Source organism: Micropterus salmoides, unplaced genomic scaffold (genome assembly GCF_014851395.1).
Source record: "Micropterus salmoides isolate LMB-PRFRI ecotype aquatic unplaced genomic scaffold, ASM1485139v1 Ms_hic_scaffold_15, whole genome shotgun sequence".
NCBI lineage: Eukaryota > Metazoa > Chordata > Actinopteri > Centrarchiformes > Centrarchidae > Micropterus > Micropterus salmoides.
The window spans coordinates 34,342,452-34,361,778 of record NW_024040596.1 but is presented as its reverse complement, the minus strand read 5'-3'; the positions used below and the strand labels follow the sequence as shown (position 1 = coordinate 34,361,778).

The 19,327-nt window shown below is 44.3% G+C and overlaps 2 protein-coding genes across 2 annotated transcripts in view; both read right to left on the bottom strand.

Annotated features, from left to right (window-relative positions):
• Window positions 1-8,046: 8,046 nt before the first annotated feature.
• Window positions 8,047-9,621, bottom strand: LOC119903573. Its single transcript, XM_038719823.1, has 3 exons — window positions 9,565-9,621; window positions 8,378-9,477; window positions 8,047-8,291 (listed from the first exon to the last, which is right to left on the bottom strand). Exons 1-2 carry the CDS (start codon window positions 9,619-9,621, stop codon window positions 8,755-8,757), a joined length of 780 nt encoding a protein of 259 aa, XP_038575751.1. The 3' UTR covers window positions 8,047-8,291; window positions 8,378-8,754.
• Window positions 9,622-10,307: 686 nt separating this feature from the next.
• Window positions 10,308-19,327, bottom strand: part of marco (macrophage receptor with collagenous structure) — a 47,696-nt gene continuing 38,676 nt past the window's right edge. The window contains exon 13 of the mRNA XM_038719791.1: window positions 10,308-12,713. Coding sequence (XP_038575719.1) covers window positions 12,583-12,713 — 131 coding nt within the window. The 3' untranslated portion in view covers window positions 10,308-12,582. The remainder of the gene's footprint in view (window positions 12,714-19,327) is intronic.

The following is a 19,327-nucleotide window of genomic DNA, read 5'->3' as shown; positions in this document are numbered from 1 at the left end:
CATGTAAATGTGTTCAGGGCTGGACTCTCATCCTACATGTACACTTTGGTCCAGATGTGAGCATATACACTGAAGTTACGACAACTTCCTGTGTCATGGCGAAGACTTGATCTTTGACGCCACGCCACGGACACGCCCACTGACGAAAACTCGCAAATAGCACAACTTTTCATCTTCAATGCCTTTAGAAGGTACAGCACAAATTTGAGGTCGGTTGGACTAAATCCCTAGGAGGAGTTCGTTAAAGTACGAAGTGTGTAAATCATCCAAAATTTGATGTAAAATTCAAAATGGCCGACTTCCTGTTGGTTTTAGGGCATCGCTCCAAGAGGCTTTTTGTGCGTCTGGACAAGATACACGTACCACAGAAAATTCGTGCACGTAGGTGAAACGTGCGGCGGGGGCTGCTTCGTTAAAAGTCACTTCCTGTTGCCAGCAGGTGGTGCTATGACTGTGGGTGAATATCAGCATGTACATGTGTTCAGGGCGGGACTCTCATCCTACATGTACAGTTTGGTCCAGATGTGAGCATGTACACTGAAGCTACGACAACTTCCGTGTCATGGCGAAGAGTTGATCTTTGACGCCACGCCATGGACACGCCCATAGACGAAAACTTGCAAATAGCACAACTTTTCATCTTCAATGCCTTTAGAAGGCACAGCACAAATTTGAAGTCGGTCGGACTAAATCCCTAGGAGGAGTTCGTTAAAGTACGAAGTGTGTAAATCATCCAAAATTTGACGTAAAATTCAAAATGGCTGACTTCCTGTTGGTTTTAGGGCATCGCTCCAAGAGGCTTTTTTGTGCGTCTGGACAAGATACACGTACCACAGAAAATTCGTGCACGTAGGTGAAACGTGCGGCAGGGGCTGCTTCGTTAAAAGTCACTTCCTGTTGCCAGCAGGTGGCGCTATGACTGTGGGTGAATGTCGGCATGTAAATGTGTTCAGGGCTGGACTCTCATCCTACATGTACAGTTTGGTCCAGATGTGAGCATGTACACTGAAGTTACAACAACTTCCTGTGTCATGGCGAAGAGTTGATCTTTGACGCCACGCCACGGACACGCCCATAGACGAAAACTTGCAAATAGCACAACTTTTCATCTTCAATGCCTTTAGAAGGCACAGCAGAAATTTGAAGTCGGTCGGACTAAATCCCTAGGAGGAGTTCGTTAAAGTACGAAGTGTGTAAATCATCCAAAATTTGACGTAAAATTCAAAATGGCTGACTTCCTGTTGGTTTTAGGGCATCGCTCCAAGAGGCTTTTTTGTGCGTCTGGACAAGATACACGTACCACAGAAAATTTGTGCACGTAGGTGAAACGTGCGGCATGGGCTGCTTCGTTAAAAGTCACTTCCTGTTGCCAGCAGGTGGCGCTATGACTGTGGGTGAATGTCGGCATGTAAATGTGTTCAGGGCGGGACTCTCATCCTACATGTACACTTTGGTCCAGATGTGAGCATATACACTGAAGTTACGACAACTTCCTGTGTCATGGCGAAGACTTGATCTTTGACGCCACGCCACGGACACGCCCATTGACGAAAACTCGCAAATAGCACAAATTTTCATCGTCAATGCCTTTAGAAGGCACAGCAGAAATTTGACGTCGATCCGACTAAATCCCTAGGAGGAGTTTGTTAAAGTACGAAGTGTGTAAATCATCCAAAAATGGCCGTAAAATTCAAAATGGCCGACTTCCTGTTGACTTTAGGCTATGGGTGGGGGGGGGTAAAATACAGAATATAAGAACAAGGATCACAATAAAGTATAACAGATATGTTCAGTAGGAGGTAAGGAAGATAAGACAAGCAAACAAAGGGATAAGAACCGTAGGGCAGGAATAGTAAAACGAGTGGCAGCTCAGATAACATCTGGATTTGCTTTCCGGTAAAAGTAAGTTTTTAAAAGAGATTTGAAAGAAGAAGCTGCCAGCCTAATTTCCTCAGGCAAGTCGTTCCAGAGCCTGGGGGCCCTGACAGCAAATGCTTGGTCACCTTTTGTTCTTAGTCTGGCTCCAGGAACAGACAAGAGGCCCTTGCCAGAAGATCTTAGGCCACGGGAGGGCTCATACGGAGTTAAAATATCAAAAATATAATCAGGAGCCAAGCCATGAATTGCATTAAAAGTAATGAGTAATCAGTGCTAAAACAAACAGGGAGCCAGTGCAATGATGCTAAAACAGGGGTGATACAATCATATTTTCTTGTCCTAGTTAGGAGCCAACCAGCTGAGTTCTGTACGGTCTTTAATCTATTTAAGTGTGGACAACTTGGCACAAAACCAGTGAAGCTGGGGTTCCGTTTCTTCAGCAAGTGACGCCCCAGGGTTAGAGTTACAATTTTGGATTTATTGATGCACTTCAAAAACATTTATTAGGGCCCGAGCACGACCGTGTGAGGTCCCTATTGAATTTGCTCAGATTATTAGGGCCCGACCACGACCGTGCGAGGTCCCTATTGAATTTGCTCGGATTATTAGGGCCCGAGCACGACCGTGCGAGGTCCCTATTGAATTTGCTAAGATTATATATATATTTAGGGCCCGAGCACGACCGTGCGAGGTCCCTATTGAATTTGCTCAGATTATTAGGGCCCGACCACGACCGTGCGAGGTCCCTATTGAATTTGCTCGGATTATTAGGGCCCGAGCACGACCGTGCGAGGTCCCTATTGAATTTGCTAAGATTATATACAGTGGGTACGGAAAGTATTCAGACCCCTTTAAATTTTTCACTCTTTGTTTCATTGCAGCCATTTTCCAAAAATCAAAAAAGTTCATTTTATTTCTCAGTAATGTACACTCAGCACCCCATCTTGACAGAAAAAAACAGAAATGTAGAAATTTTTGCAAATTTATTAAAAAAGAAAAACTGAAATATCACATGGTCATAAGTATTCAGACCCTTTGCCGTGACACTCATATTTAACTCAGGTGCTGTCTATTTCTTCTGATCATCCTTGAGATGGTTCTACACCTTCATTTGAGTCCAGCTGTGTTTGATTATACTGATTGGACTTGATTAGGAAAGCCACACACCTGTCTATATAAGACCTTACAGCTCACAGTGCATGTCAGAGCAAATGAGAATCATGAGGTCAAAGGAACTGCCTGAAGAGCTCAGAGACAGAATTGTGGCAAGGCACAGATCTGGCCAAGGTTACAAAAAATTTCTGCTGCACTTAAGGTTCCTAAGAGCACAGTGGCCTCCATAATCCTCAAATGGAAGACGTTTGGGATGACCAGAACCCTTCCTAGAGCTGGCCGTCCGGCCAAACTGAGCTATCGGGGGAGAAGAGCCTTGGTGAGAGAGGTAAAGAAGAACCCAAAGGTCACTGTGGCTGAGCTCCAGAGATGCAGTCGGGAGATGGGAGAAAGTTATAGTAAGTCAACCATCACTGCAGCAATCCACCAGTCGGGGCTTTATGGCAGAGTGGCCCGACGGAAGCCTCTCCTCAGTGCAAGACACATGAAAGCCCGCATGGAGTTTGCTAAAAAACACCTGAAGGACTCCAAGATGGTGATAAATAAGATCCTCTGGTCTGATGAGACCAAGATAGAAATTTTTGGCCTTAATTCTAAGCGGTATGTGTGGAGAAAACCAGACACTGCTCATCACCTGTCCAATACAGTCTCAACAGTGAAGCATGGTGGTGGCAGCATCATGCTGTGGGGGTGTTTTTCAGCTGCAGGGACAGGACGACTGGTTGCAATCGAGGGAAAGATGAATGCGGCCAAGTACAGGGATATCCTGGACGAAAACCTTTTCCAGAGTGCTCTGGACCTCAGACTGGGCCGAAGGTTTACCTTCCAACAAGACAATGACCCTAAGCACACCGCTATAATAACGAAGGAGTGGCTTCACAACAACTCCGTGGCTGTTCTTGAATGGCCCAGCCAGAGCCCTGACTTAAACCCAATTGAGCATCTCTGGAGAGACCTGAAAATGGCTGTCCACCAACGTTTACCATCCAACCTGACAGAACTGGAGAGGATCTGCAAGGAGGAATGGCAGAGGATACCCAAATCCAGATGTGAAAAATCTTTCCCAAAACGACTCATGGCTGTATTAGATCAAAAGGGTGCTTCTACTAAATACTGAGCAAAGGGTCTGAATACTTATGACCATGTGATATTTCAGTTTTTCTTTTTTAATAAATTTGCAAAAATTTCTACATTTCTGTTTTTTTCTGTCAAGATGGGGTGCTGAGTGTACATTACTGAGAAATAAAATGAACTTTTTGATTTTTGGAAAATGGCTGCAATGAAACAAAGAGTGAAAAATTTAAAGGGGTCTGAATACTTTCCGTACCCACTGTATATATATATATATATATATATATATATATATATTTTTTTTTTTTCCTGCAAAGTAGGCTCAACTAACATGGCCTAAACATACTCGAAAACTCACCAAAATTTGCAAACATGTCAGAACCGGTGAAAAATTTCGTATTTTATCGGTTTCGCGCATGGGCGTGGCAAAAGGACTCGCTAGCTAGGGGACATGTATCATATCAAGACACACAAAAAAGCCTCAAGAACCCATAGCCTAAAGTCAACAGGAAGACGGCCATTTTGAATTTTACGGCTATTTTTGGATGATTTACACACTTCGTACTTTAACAAACTCCTCCTAGGGATTTAGTCGGATCGACGTCAAATTTCTGCTGTGCCTTCTAAAGGCATTGACGATGAAAATTTGTGCTATTTGCGAGTTTTCGTCAATGGGCGTGTCCGTGGCGTGGCGTCAAAGATCAAGTCTTCGCCATGACACAGGAAGTTGTCGTAACTTCAGTGTATATGCTCACATCTGGACCAAAGTGTACATGTAGGATGAGAGTCCAGCCCTGAACACATTTACATGCCGACATTCACCCACAGTCATAGCGCCACCTGCTGGCAACAGGAAGTGACTTTTAACGAAGCAGCCCCTGCCGCACGTTTCACCTACGTGCACGAATTTTCTGTGGTACGTGTATCTTGTCCAGACGCACAAAAAAGCCTCTTGGAGCGATGCCCTAAAACCAACAGGAAGTCAGCCATTTTGAATTTTACGTCAAATTTTGGATGATTTACACATTTCGTACTTTAACGAACTCCTCCTAGGGATTTAGTCGGATCGACGTCAAATTTGTGCTGTGCCTTCTAAAGGCATTGACGATGAAAAGTTGTGCTATTTGTGAGTTTTCGTCAATGGGCGTGTCCGTGGCGTTGATGATTCGCAATGAAACAGGAAGTTGTTGTAACTTCAGTGTACATGCTCACATCTGGACCAAAGTGTACATGTAGGATGAGAGTCCCGCCCTGAACACATGTACATGCCGACATTCACCCACAGTCAGAGCGCCACCTGCTGGCAACAGAAAGTGACCTTTAACGAAGCAGCCCCCGCCGCACGTTTCACCTACGTGCACGAATTTTTTGTGGTATGTGTATCTTGTCCAGACGCACAAAAAAGTCTCTTGAAGCGATGCCCTAAAATCAACAGGAAGTCGGCCATTTTGAATTTTACGTCAAATTTTGGATGATTTACACACTTCGTACTTTAACGAACTCCTCCTAGGGATTTAGTCCGACCGACCTCAAATTTGTGCTGTGCCTTCTAAAGGCATTGAAGATGAAAAGTTGTGCTATTTGCGAGTTTTCGTCAATGGGCGTGTCCGTGGCGTGGCGTCAAAGATCAACTCTTCGCCATGACACGGAAGTTGTCGTAGCTTAAGTGTACATGCTCACATCTGGACCAAAGTGTACATGTAGGATGAGAGTCCCGCCCTGAACACATGTACATGCTGATATTCACCCACAGTCATAGCGCCACCTGCTGGCAACAGGAAGTGACTTTTAACGAAGCAGCCCCCGCCGCACGTTTCACCTACGTGCACGAATTTTCTGTGGTACGTGTATCTTGTCCAGACGCACAAAAAAGTTTCTTGGAGCGATGCCCTAAACCCAACAGGAAGTCGGCCATTTTGAATTTTATATCAAATTTTGGATGATTTACACACTTCGTACTTTAACGAGCTCCTCCTAGGGATTTAATCCGACCGACTTCAAATTTGTGCTGTGCCTTCTAACGGCATTGAAGATGAAAAGTTGTGCTATTTGCGAGTTTTCGTCAATGGGTGTGTCCGTGGCGTGGCGTCAGAGATCAAGTCTTCGCCACGACACAGGAAGTTGTTGTAACTTCAGTGTACATGCTCACATCTGCACCAAACTTTACGTGCTTGATAACTCTCCCACCCCGCTATGGAGGACCGATCCTGACACAGTCAGAAATAAATACAGAAATAAATAAGTGCTCAATAAATAAATAAGCATCCAATTAAATACACAAAAAAATAAAGCAAATAAATAAATGTAGGTAGTAATTAAATTATACAAGGAGACATAAATGTTTATATTTTAATTAGTGCCTTTACTTATTCACCTTTGTTATAATTACATTATTTATATATTCTCCGTTACAATCTTCAACTTTATTTATTACTAATTTTTAAAATATATTTATTTATGTGTGTGTTTTAATATTTTTGTCTGTGTTATTCTTCCTTTGTATTTTTCTACCTTATTTATTTTCACCCATGGTATTTATTTCTGCCTGTCCTTTTTAAATTTCTGTCTCATTATGCAAATGAGGAGGGGCTGTGTCTCAAGGGGTCATCTTCTCTGCTATTGGTGGACCAGTCAGACAGGAGAGCTCTAGGCCTACTCTGCCTGCAGACATCAACGATCTTGCCCCTCACACAGTCAGATGGCTTCCTTCAGTGCGCTGAGGTGTTTAATAACTCTGAAGACACAACCAGCCATGTCTTCCTTCTCTTTTCACGTAGACGCTCCAACAGACAGTGCTTTCAGTTTGCTGCATGCATGGACACAGAACTGCAGTATAGGGAGGAGCACACGGTCAGCTGGCTGCAGCTAAATCTGGAGTGCACTCGTATTCAATTCTGTATGGTAAATTCAGTTTTAACGGAGCAGAGCGAGCTGACAGGCAGAGTTAGAGACTTTTTCTGTCCGTTTCTCTCTTTACAAAGACGCATGTTACAGTCAGAGTCTTCTCTGAGATGCGAGCACGACATACAACACAATTTATCAAATTACACAACGGATATACAGTATGAAAATAAGATTGATTGGATTATACTCACAGGAAGTATAAAACCTCTTACATGCGTCTATTAAAAGTAAAGTAACACAAAAATGTCAGGGAAATTACTTTACTTAGATTTAAGTACTGCAGTTGTACATTTGAAATACCTTCCTACCTTTCTGATAGGAAGCCTTCTTGAGGTGGTATAAAACATTTCTTCTTATATTCTGATTTGAGTTGTGGACAACTATGACCACATGAATTTAAAAAATTCTGCCCAAGTCAGCTATAACACAAGTCTTGTTCATCAGACATACATGCTGTACAGTATTTGTGGACAGATTTTGTCCCAGGATTTATTATGCATTTCTTCTTCTTCGTTGCATGGTTTAGAATAATAAGGTGAGAAATGGGTCTGTTCTGAGTTCATCCTGCACTGCAGCAGCTAATAAAGTCCATTTAATCCCAAAAACGCTTTTCTTTTAGGCAGGCTGGAGCAGAAAACAACTCACCTTTCTCAAGTTGTACAGTAATGTCACATGTGTATGAAGGTGGATCAAACAAGCTAATCTTAAATGTCAAAGTAGAGAGGAGCCTAGTAGGCCTATTTATTTTCATTCATTACACAATATGAATGAGCTATGCAGACAGTTTTTGCAGCAACATCTTTTTCTTCTGTTCTCTACTTGTTATAGTTACACAGTATTAGGGGTGTGGGCTGTATTAAAAGTATCCACTGTTCTCCCATGCTCTAACACACAGTAACGATGAAATGTGTGCTGTTCTCACATTCTCCCTCTGTATGTACACATAAACAACAAGGCAGGGAAATATAAAAGGAATTTATTTTATTGTTTGGGTACATTATTGTTCAGTGTACATGCTCACTTCTGAAACAAACTTTACGTGCTTGATAACTCTCCCACCGGAAGTTGTTGTAACTTCTGTGTACATGCTCACATCTGGACCAAACTGTACATGTAGGATGAGAGTCCCGCCCTGAACACATGTACATGCCAACATTCACCCACAGTCATAGCGCCACCTGCTGGCAACAGGAATTGGAGTGGCGTGGTATCAGGAGGGCTGGCGAGGAGAGGGGGGAGCCGGGAGGGCGCCGAGGAGGAAGCCCGAGTGGAGAGGACCGGAGGACAAGCCCAGCCGACAGAACGGAGGACGAGGGTGCGTGAACCTGGGAGGGAAAGCAGAACGACAGAGTTAAACCCAGGAAATAACCAGGGGCTGGAAAACTGAGATCTCTTCTGGAGTTAACTGGACCTTGAGAGAGGTTGGCACCAGGTTGGGAGCAACGACAATCAAGCGAAGATGGTGTGGAGAACCGGGGTTGATATACAGGCAGGTATGAGGTTGATTACTGGCAGGTGTGGCAGGCTGGGGAGGTTGCTGACAAGGTGCAGGTGCGGGTCGTTGGCTGGGCTCAGGAGCGGAGAGAGAGAGAGAGGAGGAGAACACAGGCGCAGTACAGGAGTACAGGAGAGCAAAACAGTGGGAGAAATAAAACGAGAAAAAAACAGGACACTCACCGTCAGTCGGGCTGTCCCCACAACAAGCCCCCCCCCCTCAACGGACGCCCACAGGTGGCCCACCCGGCTTATCTGGATGGGCCATGTAAAAGTCCATCAGGAGGGTTTTGTCTAGGATCTGGCTGGAGGGACCACCTGGTAAAGGTAGCCCCGACCTCTACGCTGCACATCCAGGAGCTGGCGCACCGTGTAGGCGGGGTGAACGTCTATCATCCGCGGCGGGGGAGGCGCTGCCACTGATACAGAGAGGGTGCTGGTGGCAACAGGTTTGACTCTGGAGACGTGGAAAACGGGGTGGACTTTCAGGTGAGGCGGGAGGGTCAGGCGCAGAGCAGAGGTGTTAATGACGGCCTCAATGGGATAGGGGCCGATGAACCGGGGGGCGAGTTTCTTGGAAGGGGTCTGCAGGGGGAGGTCACTGGAGGAGAGCCAGACTCGCTGCCCTGGCCGGTAGGTGGGAGCAGGGGCCCGGTGGCAGTCTGCCAGCTGACGGTTGCGGCAACACCTAAGATGTCCCTGTACAGAGGGGACAGGAACAGGGGGGGCTGGTAACCCAAGGCGCACATGAATGGGGACATTCCAGTGGCAGGGTGAAGGCTGCAGCGGCTTCCAGAGACCAGGCAAAGGGGACCAAGGAGGAAGTGAGACGGGTGAGAGGGCGGCGGCGACAGTGCTGAAGTTTGGGCACCCCGAATAGATCAGTAGGGATGGGCGGCGGGACAGGTAAAGCACGATTACCGGGGACTCAAGCAGACAAAAGGAAGGACGCGTGACAATTCGTGCTCCAATTCCTGATCTTCCCCCGCGACCAGTCGATGTTGGGGTTGTGAGCGGCTAGCCAGGGGAGGCCAAGGACAAGGGGTGTGGACGGGGAGGAGATCAGGTGGAAAGAGAGGACTCTTAGAGGTTTCCAGAGGTGACGAGGTGTAGCAGCTGAGTGCGATGAGTGAAGGTGGTGAGGGGGCTGTCCAGTAGCATGGAGGGGAGTGTCAAGGGGGATCTGGGGAGAGAGTTCCCCAGATATCCAAAAAGTTTTCATCTGCGCCCGAGTTAATAAGGGCCATGAGGGAGAGGACTCGGAGATGGGGTGAAGGGTTTCGGCTCGCCAGTAGCCCCAAAACTACTGATGAGCTGAATCTTTTGGCCCCACAGGACAGGCAGGCAGGAGGTGGCCAGGTTTGCCGCAATAAAAGCATTCCCTGGCCGGAGTGTTGCTCTGGGGACAGCAAAACAGAGGCCGGGTGGGAGACCAGAGACTCACGAGGGAACGAGATGCCGGTGTTGTTGGATTGTTTTATTCTCCAGCGCTGTGTTTGGCTTGTGGTGTTATGTTAGTTGGATTAATTTCATGTAGTTACTCTCTCTCTCTCTCCAGCGGAGGACATGAGATTATTCATTATTACTCAATTAAAAAGATTCCAATTGTAGTACTTTACTGTTAAATAAAAATTATGAATATTAATTGTTCAGAAATATTAATTCATAAATCCTCGAGGCACCACCGGAAATTCAGTTCGCCCAGGGTCTCCGGAATCCCTAGGTAACGTTATGGGTTTAATAATTACACAATTATTCCTAGTGATCTGTCATTCAGTCAATCTCATATCAAAGGCGTAAATCCTCCGTTACAGTGACCTGGAGTTAAACAATACACACACAGTTCCTGTGATTATGGAGAAATTTATTAACTAACTAAAGATTAATATAAATGCGGTTAAATATACATCAAAGAAATAAACAATGGCTAAACAAACAGGATGCACATAATGAGAATGCAGTGGAGTTCAATGTGAATTTAGTTGGTCTGAGTTATTTGGAAAAGGATTTTAGTAAGAGAACAAGGGAACGAATGAATGCAAGTTATGATAATAACTTCCGGGCCAGACTCCTTAGGGCGTTGCTAGGAGATGGGGCACGCTCCGTAAGCGTGCAGAGCGAAGAGCAAAAGTTAAGAGACCAGAGAACAAGCGAGCGAGCAGTTTCCTATGTGTTTCCCCTGAGGGTTTATTTCCGGTCTCCTGAGAGAGGCTGTCCCTTAACTATAATGTCTATTTTAAAATTTATTTGCGCGTATTTTAATCAAATACCTTCCCACAATCAAACCTTAAATGTCACAAACAGTTATACCGTTCTTAGTTATAAAAAGGAAATTAAACAATTACTTAATCGTTGTAGTGATTGGAATGTTACCATATTTTCAGGATTTCAGGATGGCAGGAAGTTAACTACATTTCCTGGATAATATTGGCAGTTAACCATTCTTACTTAGAGAATATATAAGCAAGTTGAACGAACATGGCATCAGATTATACACAATAAAATACAGAGTGATACCTTAAAACAGCGGGAGATGCATTACATGTAATACTTCTTTTGTCCTCTGGAGGGAGCTCTGCTCCCATGAAAGGAGACTGAGATAACTGATTTGCTCCGGAGCTGGGGAAATTAATTATTTAACACATGATAATATTTCTGTTACATGTTCTTTAACAAGAAAATATATAAAAATGTGTTGAAGCATGGCATTAGCATAACATAAATTTAAGGAACATCAGTGAGTATTGAGGAAGATTAGAAAACTGCAAATTAACTTTCTTTATAGATTCTTCTCTTCAACACAGTCTTAAGAACATGGTAATAGAACTTCTCAAATTGAAGTGGCGAGAACTACTACCTTAACAAAGATTATTTAATTAAACAAGGTAATGGGCACTGTACTGTAACCTGCAACTTACTGCTAAGTGGATTTGTCAGGCGTGAATAGAGTGTGGGTGATATAAAATTGTATTTGAAAGAGACAAAACATGCTAGAAATGTCCATTGAAGATTGAAGATTATTTCCCTGATGTGGATCAGTTAATTATGAAAACAAGATCTTTGCTGATCAGGAGGTTTAAAAAATGTTGACCAAGTCAATGGTTTGTTAAATAGCATTGAGGTTTAATGTTGAAGCAAGGTTAATATAAATATTATCTTAAAAATGTTTGATGATTTTAAAATGGTTTCCTCTGCAAAAGTAAACTGTTCAAAGTGTAGCCATGCTGGTTGGGAAATGGTCAAGTGGAGAGCCAAATCTTCCACTTGGCTTAAATTGGACCAGGAGTGGTTTTAAATATCTTGGAGATTTTTGGGGGAATAACATACATCCAAAATAAGTTTGAAGGGGTTGTTGACAAAAGAAGAATTGCAACTGTTGGGAGACAGTTTTAGGGTCTCTGGACAAGAGGGTAGATTACATATGGGGGAAAATGTAAGATCACAGTGGCGAGCATGATACAAGTCACCGTTACTCTAAAAAACTAATGATTTACAATGGAGAATTCTGCATGGAGTAATTGCAGTTAATGTTTTTGTTTCTTTGTTCAATGCTGTTTTACAATCACTTTTTTGTTTTATTTTGACTTGGACAAGAAACAATGGCAATTTAAGCTAGTTGTAAGAATAAAATTGAGCAATTGTCTAGTGATGACAGTGCAATGTTTTTTTCAATTCTTGTGAGGTCTCGATTTGTTAATTGATTTTTATTATTATAAAGCAATGAAAGATCTTGAAACTTTTGAGCAAATATGGTGTTACAATAGTGTGTTCTGTGTGGTTGCTGATGAGAAACTGCAGTTTGCACTCTTCTTGAAGACTGATCCTGGTGCTAAAGCATTTTAAATTGGTGTTATTTATTTATATACAAAATAATGTTGTACATGGTGACAAATTGATTTTATAGTGTTGTATGTTTTTTAAGATTTTAACAACTGATTTTTTTGAAAATTCAATTTCTCTCTCTCTCTCTCTCTCTCTCTCTCTCTCTCTCTCTCTTTAGGGTATATATACTTTATGTATGTGTGTGTCTGCACAATGCCTGCCACTCAACTTATTACTGCATGTTAATCAAACCTAAGTGTGCATAAAAAAAACATGTTTCTTGTTTGTCTTGGTGCCAGTCTAGATGCACTGCACTCCGGCGTCCTCGTTGTGTTGGCAGTTATTAACACCAACTCCACTGTGTGGGCAGTTAAAGATATCAGACTCTGTTCCGAAGCACCGTAGTTCATCCAGCCAGATCATACCAGACCCTACAAGACCAGGACAAGGACAGTAGTGTTAGAATTAGACATGCATTCATTAAGGGCTTTTTTAGTCATAATTCTGAAGAGTGCAATAACACTGTTTACTTTGCATTTACTTTGCATTAGTCATGTCATATCATATTAGCCTACTGTACAAAATCAACCCTGGATATGCACATGCATGTGATAGTTTAAATGTGTGTGTGTGTTATTGTTTAAAATTAACAACTGACAGATCTTGTAAATTTTCTATAGTTAAATCTGAAACATGGAAATAATATTACAATATGATAAACAGTATGATCCGTAAAATGAATATTGAAACCTGCAAAATGATCAAAAATTTTAAACTTGCAGGTTAACATGCATGGGCTGTTGGCCACTTACTTTGTGGGATTTTATATTACATTCAAGAGAAGACATCTCAACAATCTAGATGGATAAATAGCACTACAGGTGGGGGGTTTTGGATCAAAATGATTGCTAGGTACAATTCACTAGTCACTGGATATTGATTCAGATTCAAGGCCCTTGCATATACTTCTAATTTGGCATTAGACACGCGTGGAGAGACAAGCGTAGTTACGGATTGTAATCCGAAATTGAGTATAGGCGCAGCCCTCTAAGGCTATCGCTATTGGGTTTTCCCCATATGCGCGCATGGGCAGCACTGAAAATAGCTTCGTCTCTCTCCCTCTCCCCCACCTTTGGGCCTCTATCTCATTGTCACCTTGTACTGTATGTTGTCACACCCGTGAGACCTGGCCATCGGCTCCCATAATGCCTTTTCTTCAGCACTGAGAACCACAGGTCTAGTGAGGCCCACAACTTAGAGGGCTACGTCTATACTCTATAGAAAATGAGTAAGTACAGAATACATAAGTATACTAATATATATATATATATATATATATACACACACTATATATAGAATAAGTAACTACCGTTCTACTTCGCCCTCTAAGGTACCACCAAGCATAGATCCACCTGCCACGAGCCAACATAATAAGCCACCCAGTCCCTGCAGCCTTGCGACATTCGTGACTGCGGATGCACTTTCACCAATAGCGTGAAATAGGGGAGGCAAAGCAACCCATGCTTAATAAGCCGGGGACAAAATTGGGGGCCCCGCATCTTTGCAGGCCCAGACGAAGGTTACGTACTACAACCATTCCAGCTGCGCACAGTGCAAGGCCAGCATGAGCAGGGCCAGCATGAGCAGGTCCAGCGCAAGCAGCGGCTGTCCCCCCCACTGTCCAGTTGGGAGAAGACTCGCTGCTCACTCACAGAGGACAGTCACTCAGACAGAACACTCGGTACTGAGAGACATCCTGCAGTTAGACATGGACGAATGAGCACGGGGAAAACCAGGAGGCTGCTGTGCAGATTGTCCACTGTCATCCCACCGTACAATGCCAAAGAGGAAGAGACCTCTCGTGAAGTGCGCCCTGATACTGTCCAGTGGAGATTTACCAGCTAACACATAGGCCTGTGAAATAGCCTCGCACAGATGCTGTGCTGACAGGGGAAGCCCCTTGGGCTGCTCCCTGTAGTACACAAACAGGCGCTGCTTGCGGCAATGCGCGCTACATAGCAGGACGGTGCACCTACAGGGTAGAGGAGGTGGGACGCAGCTTCTTCCTCAGACCAATGAGTAGGAGGGAAGAAGCCCGTGAGGGTAATCACTCTCGACTTAAAAGAGCGTTTGATGCTCTTAGGCATAAAAGCAGGATTAAGTATATACTGTATTAGGGATATACTCTGCTCTGACGAGGGCAGAAGTGTGTGCCCCCGCAAGAGCAGCCGCCTGTCCAAACCAAGCAGCGCTGTGACCTTGTTGTTGGTGCACATTTATGTAGAGAGGCATATGAGTCCGCCACAGGCCGCCCACCACCTGGGAGAGGCATGTCCTGCCCCACCACAGCAGAGAGGCATCTGTGAAGACAGATGTGGGGCGTCTGTGAAGACTGAAATGTGGGATGGGACCCCGCCCAGCAGAATCCCGACGAACAGAGAGAGGGGGTCTCTCTCTCTCCTCCTTCAGATCGATGGAGGTGAGCCAGTCCCCTTGGCACACGCACTCCAGCACCTGCTTCATTGTCAACATGCAAAAAGGTCTCTCCATAATTGCTTTGTTGAACAATGAAAGGTCGAGAATGGGCCTCATTGCCCCCGTCTTCTTCCTGACCAGGAAGTAACGGAACTAGAACCCCGAATCCTGGAGATAGCATGCTTCTCCAGGAGCTCATGGAGTTCCGCCTGGAGGGCAACGTTCTGAGTCAGGGAGGAGAACACAGTCTCTATTCCGGCGAAGGGGGGAAACAAACTGCAGCTTGTGCCCTCAGCAGATCAGGCTTTCTATCCATCTGTGCATAGGAGCGAGCACTAATACTACTACTCTGAAAGTGGGTGTACATGCTGATGAAGCACAGTAGTGGCCATGAAGAAGAGCCACGCCACTGCCCCCGCCGCCGTCACAGGTGGGGGGATGAATCCCACCGCGACCCATGGGGGGCCCGCCTAGAAAGGGCCGGGAACCATGCTGCAGTAGCATCTGACAAGAAGCGGCAGCAGCTTGACTCTGTGACTAACATGCAGCTGGCTCACACAATGTGGGGAAAATGACTAACAGCAGTTTTAATCCAAAAACTGTTAAAGCTGATCTGTAAAGTGCAACACTAAGGTCATGCAGTTTCCAAGTAAGGTCACTGTCGCCTGCCGTGCATAAAGTGTACGGGACACACATGATAATGCTGTCACACACCCCTGGATGCAGGAAGAGGAAATGTGGGATGTGCACAGCCTGGGGGAACGTGTCTAAAATGTGGAGCGACATAATGACAGCACATTGCCCAGCAGATTTTACAGGACGAAAACAGCTGATACACGCCGTGTGTGTAGTGCTTTCTCCGCAGGAGCGTGATTATAACTTCCGTGGGCAGATTCAGACAGAGGGACTGTGCCAGTGATGCCATGATTATGCATGAGCCCACAGCCGGGCTCTGCTGGGGGGAAACGTGCAGAATGTGGGGAGTGGCAAATAGGATAACACTACACACAGGGCCTGCATAGCCTGCCTTCTGTGAAACAAAGGGGGGGCCCCTGGATGCACACAGAGGGACTGTGTCAGTGGACAGGTACTGCCAGGGGGAATGTGCGTAATGTAGGGAGTGGCATACACGAAACAGTATCACACACTGCACAGCAGAATTTTTTTAGATAAGAAATATCCGTACAGGGTGTGTGAATGTGTTCTGTATACACGATTATGACGATTATGAAGATTATTTCTGTGAGAAGGGTTGTGTGAAGAGCTATCAAGCTCCTCTCTTGTGGATCCAGGTTCCAGTTTGGGTTCAGGAGGCAGACACCCTCTCCACATTTAAGAGTAGGCTTAAGACTTTCCTCTTTGATAAAGCTTATAGTTAGGGCTGGCTCAGGTGAGTCCTGAACCATCCCTTAGTGTTATGAGTTGTAGTTTTTTCCCTGTGAGTTTGAGTTTTTGCCATTGTTTCATATGTCTATCTATTCGCCTGTTTCTCTCGTTCCTTGTCCTTAGTAGTTTATGTCTCGTCTTTTATCATGGTCTTGGTCCTATGTTTTAGTTCTTTGCCTTTGTTCCCAGTCCTGTGCCTTGGTTATGTTTTAGTATTTACTTCTTGTTCCTCGTCTGCATTATTTTTCTGTCCTATGTCCAGTATCAGTTATATAGTCTGTCTGTGTTTTTGGTTTCACTCATGTCCGTCTCTGTCTGTCACTCATGTCTGTCTTCTTGATGCCTTAGTTCCCAGTTCAGTGTTTTACTTAGCTTCGGTCTGTGTTCCTTCTTGGTGTTAGTTTAGTAGGGATGTGTCTGTTTGTGTCTTGATTTGTTTATATTTATTCCTCTGATCTGTTATGTGTTCAGTAACCTGTGTCATGTCTGTTCCCTCCAGTATCTCTCTGCCTGGCTGTCTCTCTTGTCTGTCACCTGTTTTGCTCCCGCCCTGCTCGTTAGTCCTTGTGTATATATACCTGGTGTTTCTGTTTAGTCTTTGTCCGGTCATTACAGTTTCTTGGTGTGTGTTGTCCTGTGTAGCCTGCTCTGCTCATCACTCTCGTCTTGTCACCCGGTTTCTATGGATTTTGGTTTCTTTTGGATTCCTTGTTTTTGGACTTGTTATCAGCCACTCCGCCTGTAAGTGTGCTCGCCTTTGTTTATTAAACTTTTGAACAATACCTGCTCCGCTCAACATGTCCTGCATTTGGGTCCTCCAACCTGCCTTACCACCACTAACTGTGACACTTGGTTATGCTGCTAAATGCCTAGACTGCAGGGGGACTTCCCATGATGCACTGAGCTCCTCTCTCCTCTTTCTCTCCCTCTGTATGCAACCTCTTCCCATTAATGCATGTTACTAACTTGACTTCTTCCCTTTCCCGTAGTCTTGTGCTTTTTCGTCCCTCTCTTCTCTCCTATCACTCTCTGCAGGTGTTTCTGGCCCTGGAGCTGTGGAGTCTGGATCTGTGGTTGCAGGTCACCTCCTTCTCGACACCCTCTGCTACTTTTATTTTATTATTGTTGGTAGTCCTATTGTTGTTATTATTGTTATTATTATCATTAACATTACAATTACTATCATAAACATTACTATAAATATCTGTACCATTATTCATTCCGCCTGTGCCAACATTACTTTCACTGTCTGTTCGTCTGTGTGTATAGTTTGTAGGCTGCTCCTCACAGAATACACTCTAGACCAGCTCTTTCATAAAAAGCGCTATGAGATAACTGTTGTGATTTGGTGCTATACAAATAAAATTTAAGTGAGTTCAAAAGGGACCTCCGACTCGAGCTGGAGCTGCGGGTTAACCGACAGTCAGTGGCACACACAGTGTGGGGAGCATGTGCTTGGTGTGGTTGAGTCGACTGAGAGGCACAGAGTGTTTATTCCAAAAACAGCTTGCACAAAAAGATTAACATTATCACACACAGTCCCAACCCATAGCATCAGTCGAGCAATGAGGGTGGGACCAGCAGCATGCAATCCTTTTGCTACTTGGTGTTGTTAGCCACAGCTAATGTCGAACATCGTGGACTTACGAGGGTCATCCCGGGTCTGCTGATCCACGGGCAGACCGCATGTTATCTTCATGTTGGGCTCCAACTAGCTTCACGTTAGCTTCCTGTTAGCTCAACGTTAGCCTGACATTATCTTTCTGTTGTCAATGTTAGCCCCAGATGCCTGAGGAAGGCTTCGAGTTTCCCAGGGAGAATGGGGCTGGAGGGGAAAGACCCAGGTCCACCTGGGAGCGTCCCTCCAGGATGCAACTGGATAGATAGGTGAGCCGCATGGAAACCCAAACATGAAGTGGAACGGAGACCTCCCACTCGTGTTCACACAGCAATGACAGATGAGCTAGAGGGAAATAACTTACATTTCCTATTTGCTTAGCTGCTCTTAGACGCCACTCTAGCCAGTCTGCTTGAAGACAATCACTGGCAATCCTTTGCCCTTTAGACAACCTCAGTGCTGAACAGAAATGGGAGCTGATGGCCAGGTTTCACGGTCGTATATACACAAGTTGACGATGTGATAGAGGCAAAAGCTAAACAAAGCTTTTTTCAGTGCTGCGCATGTGCGCATAGAGGTAAACCCAATAGCGATAGCCTTAGAGGGCGAGGCTTATACAAAGGAGAACTTAAAGCCTCCACTTCACCCTGCTTTCTTTGTCTGCAATCTGTTACCTATCCAACAGTGCACCATCGGAGTAAACCGCCAAGTGTGGACCTGTGTTTCTAGTCCTTTTGAAGTAAAATAAATATAATACAAAATTTACTTTTACTGTCTTTTAATATAATATTACTGCAAATTTGCTTTTTTTTTGCTTTTTAAAGAAATTGCCAAGAGGGGACTTAGATCCTTAAACAATAGCTACCTATCCAAGAGGGGACCTCCATTGTTATGCAGTGGAACTGTCTCATTCTCATCTAATGAGTGTTTTTACCTTTAAAGACTTTCTTTGTTTCTTTCAAAAATGGATAATTTAACTTTAATGTGAGCGATGTATAAACATTTCACCGTGATCCAAACTTTAATCACTTTAACTGAAAATAAATAAACTTTAAACTTTAATTCAGAATTAACTTTGCTGCATGCATTGATATCAAGCACTACAGTATTACTAACAAAAATTACTTGATCTAGGTTTCAAATACCATTTAAATAATAATAAAATATCTTATTACACTAGTGCACTTATTTTGTGTATTATACCAGGAGTGACCTTCTCTAGCCTTCTTGCTAGGGTTTTGCAGATGATTTTAAGATCTGCGTTAATAAGTGATATTGGGCGATAACTGGACGGGAGTGTGGGGTCTTTGTCTGGTTTAAGGAGCAGGCTGATATTAGCAGAATTCATTGTTGGAGGCAACATGCAAGTACCCCTAATTTGCATAACCATCCTATAGAATGTGGGTGCAAGTATTTCCCAGAATTCCTTATAGAATTCAGCGGGAAAACCATCTGGCCCAGGGGCTTTATTATTTGGCATATGTAAGAGAGCTTCCTGGAGTTCAGCCATTGAAACAGGTGAATCCAGAGCCCTGATCTGTTCATCATCTAACCTTGGCAAATCTA

What these genes read in the sequence shown, in the direction of transcription:
- LOC119903573 (XM_038719823.1), bottom strand. Translation starts at nt 9,621, where the DNA reads ATGCTACTGGACAGCCCCCTCACCACCTTCACTCATCGCACTCAGCTG. An exon ending in GCACTCAGCTGCTACACCTC is followed by an intron (nt 9,478 to 9,564) that starts GTCACCTCTGGA and finishes TCCCCTGGCTAG; the next exon opens with CCGCTCACAACCCCAACATC.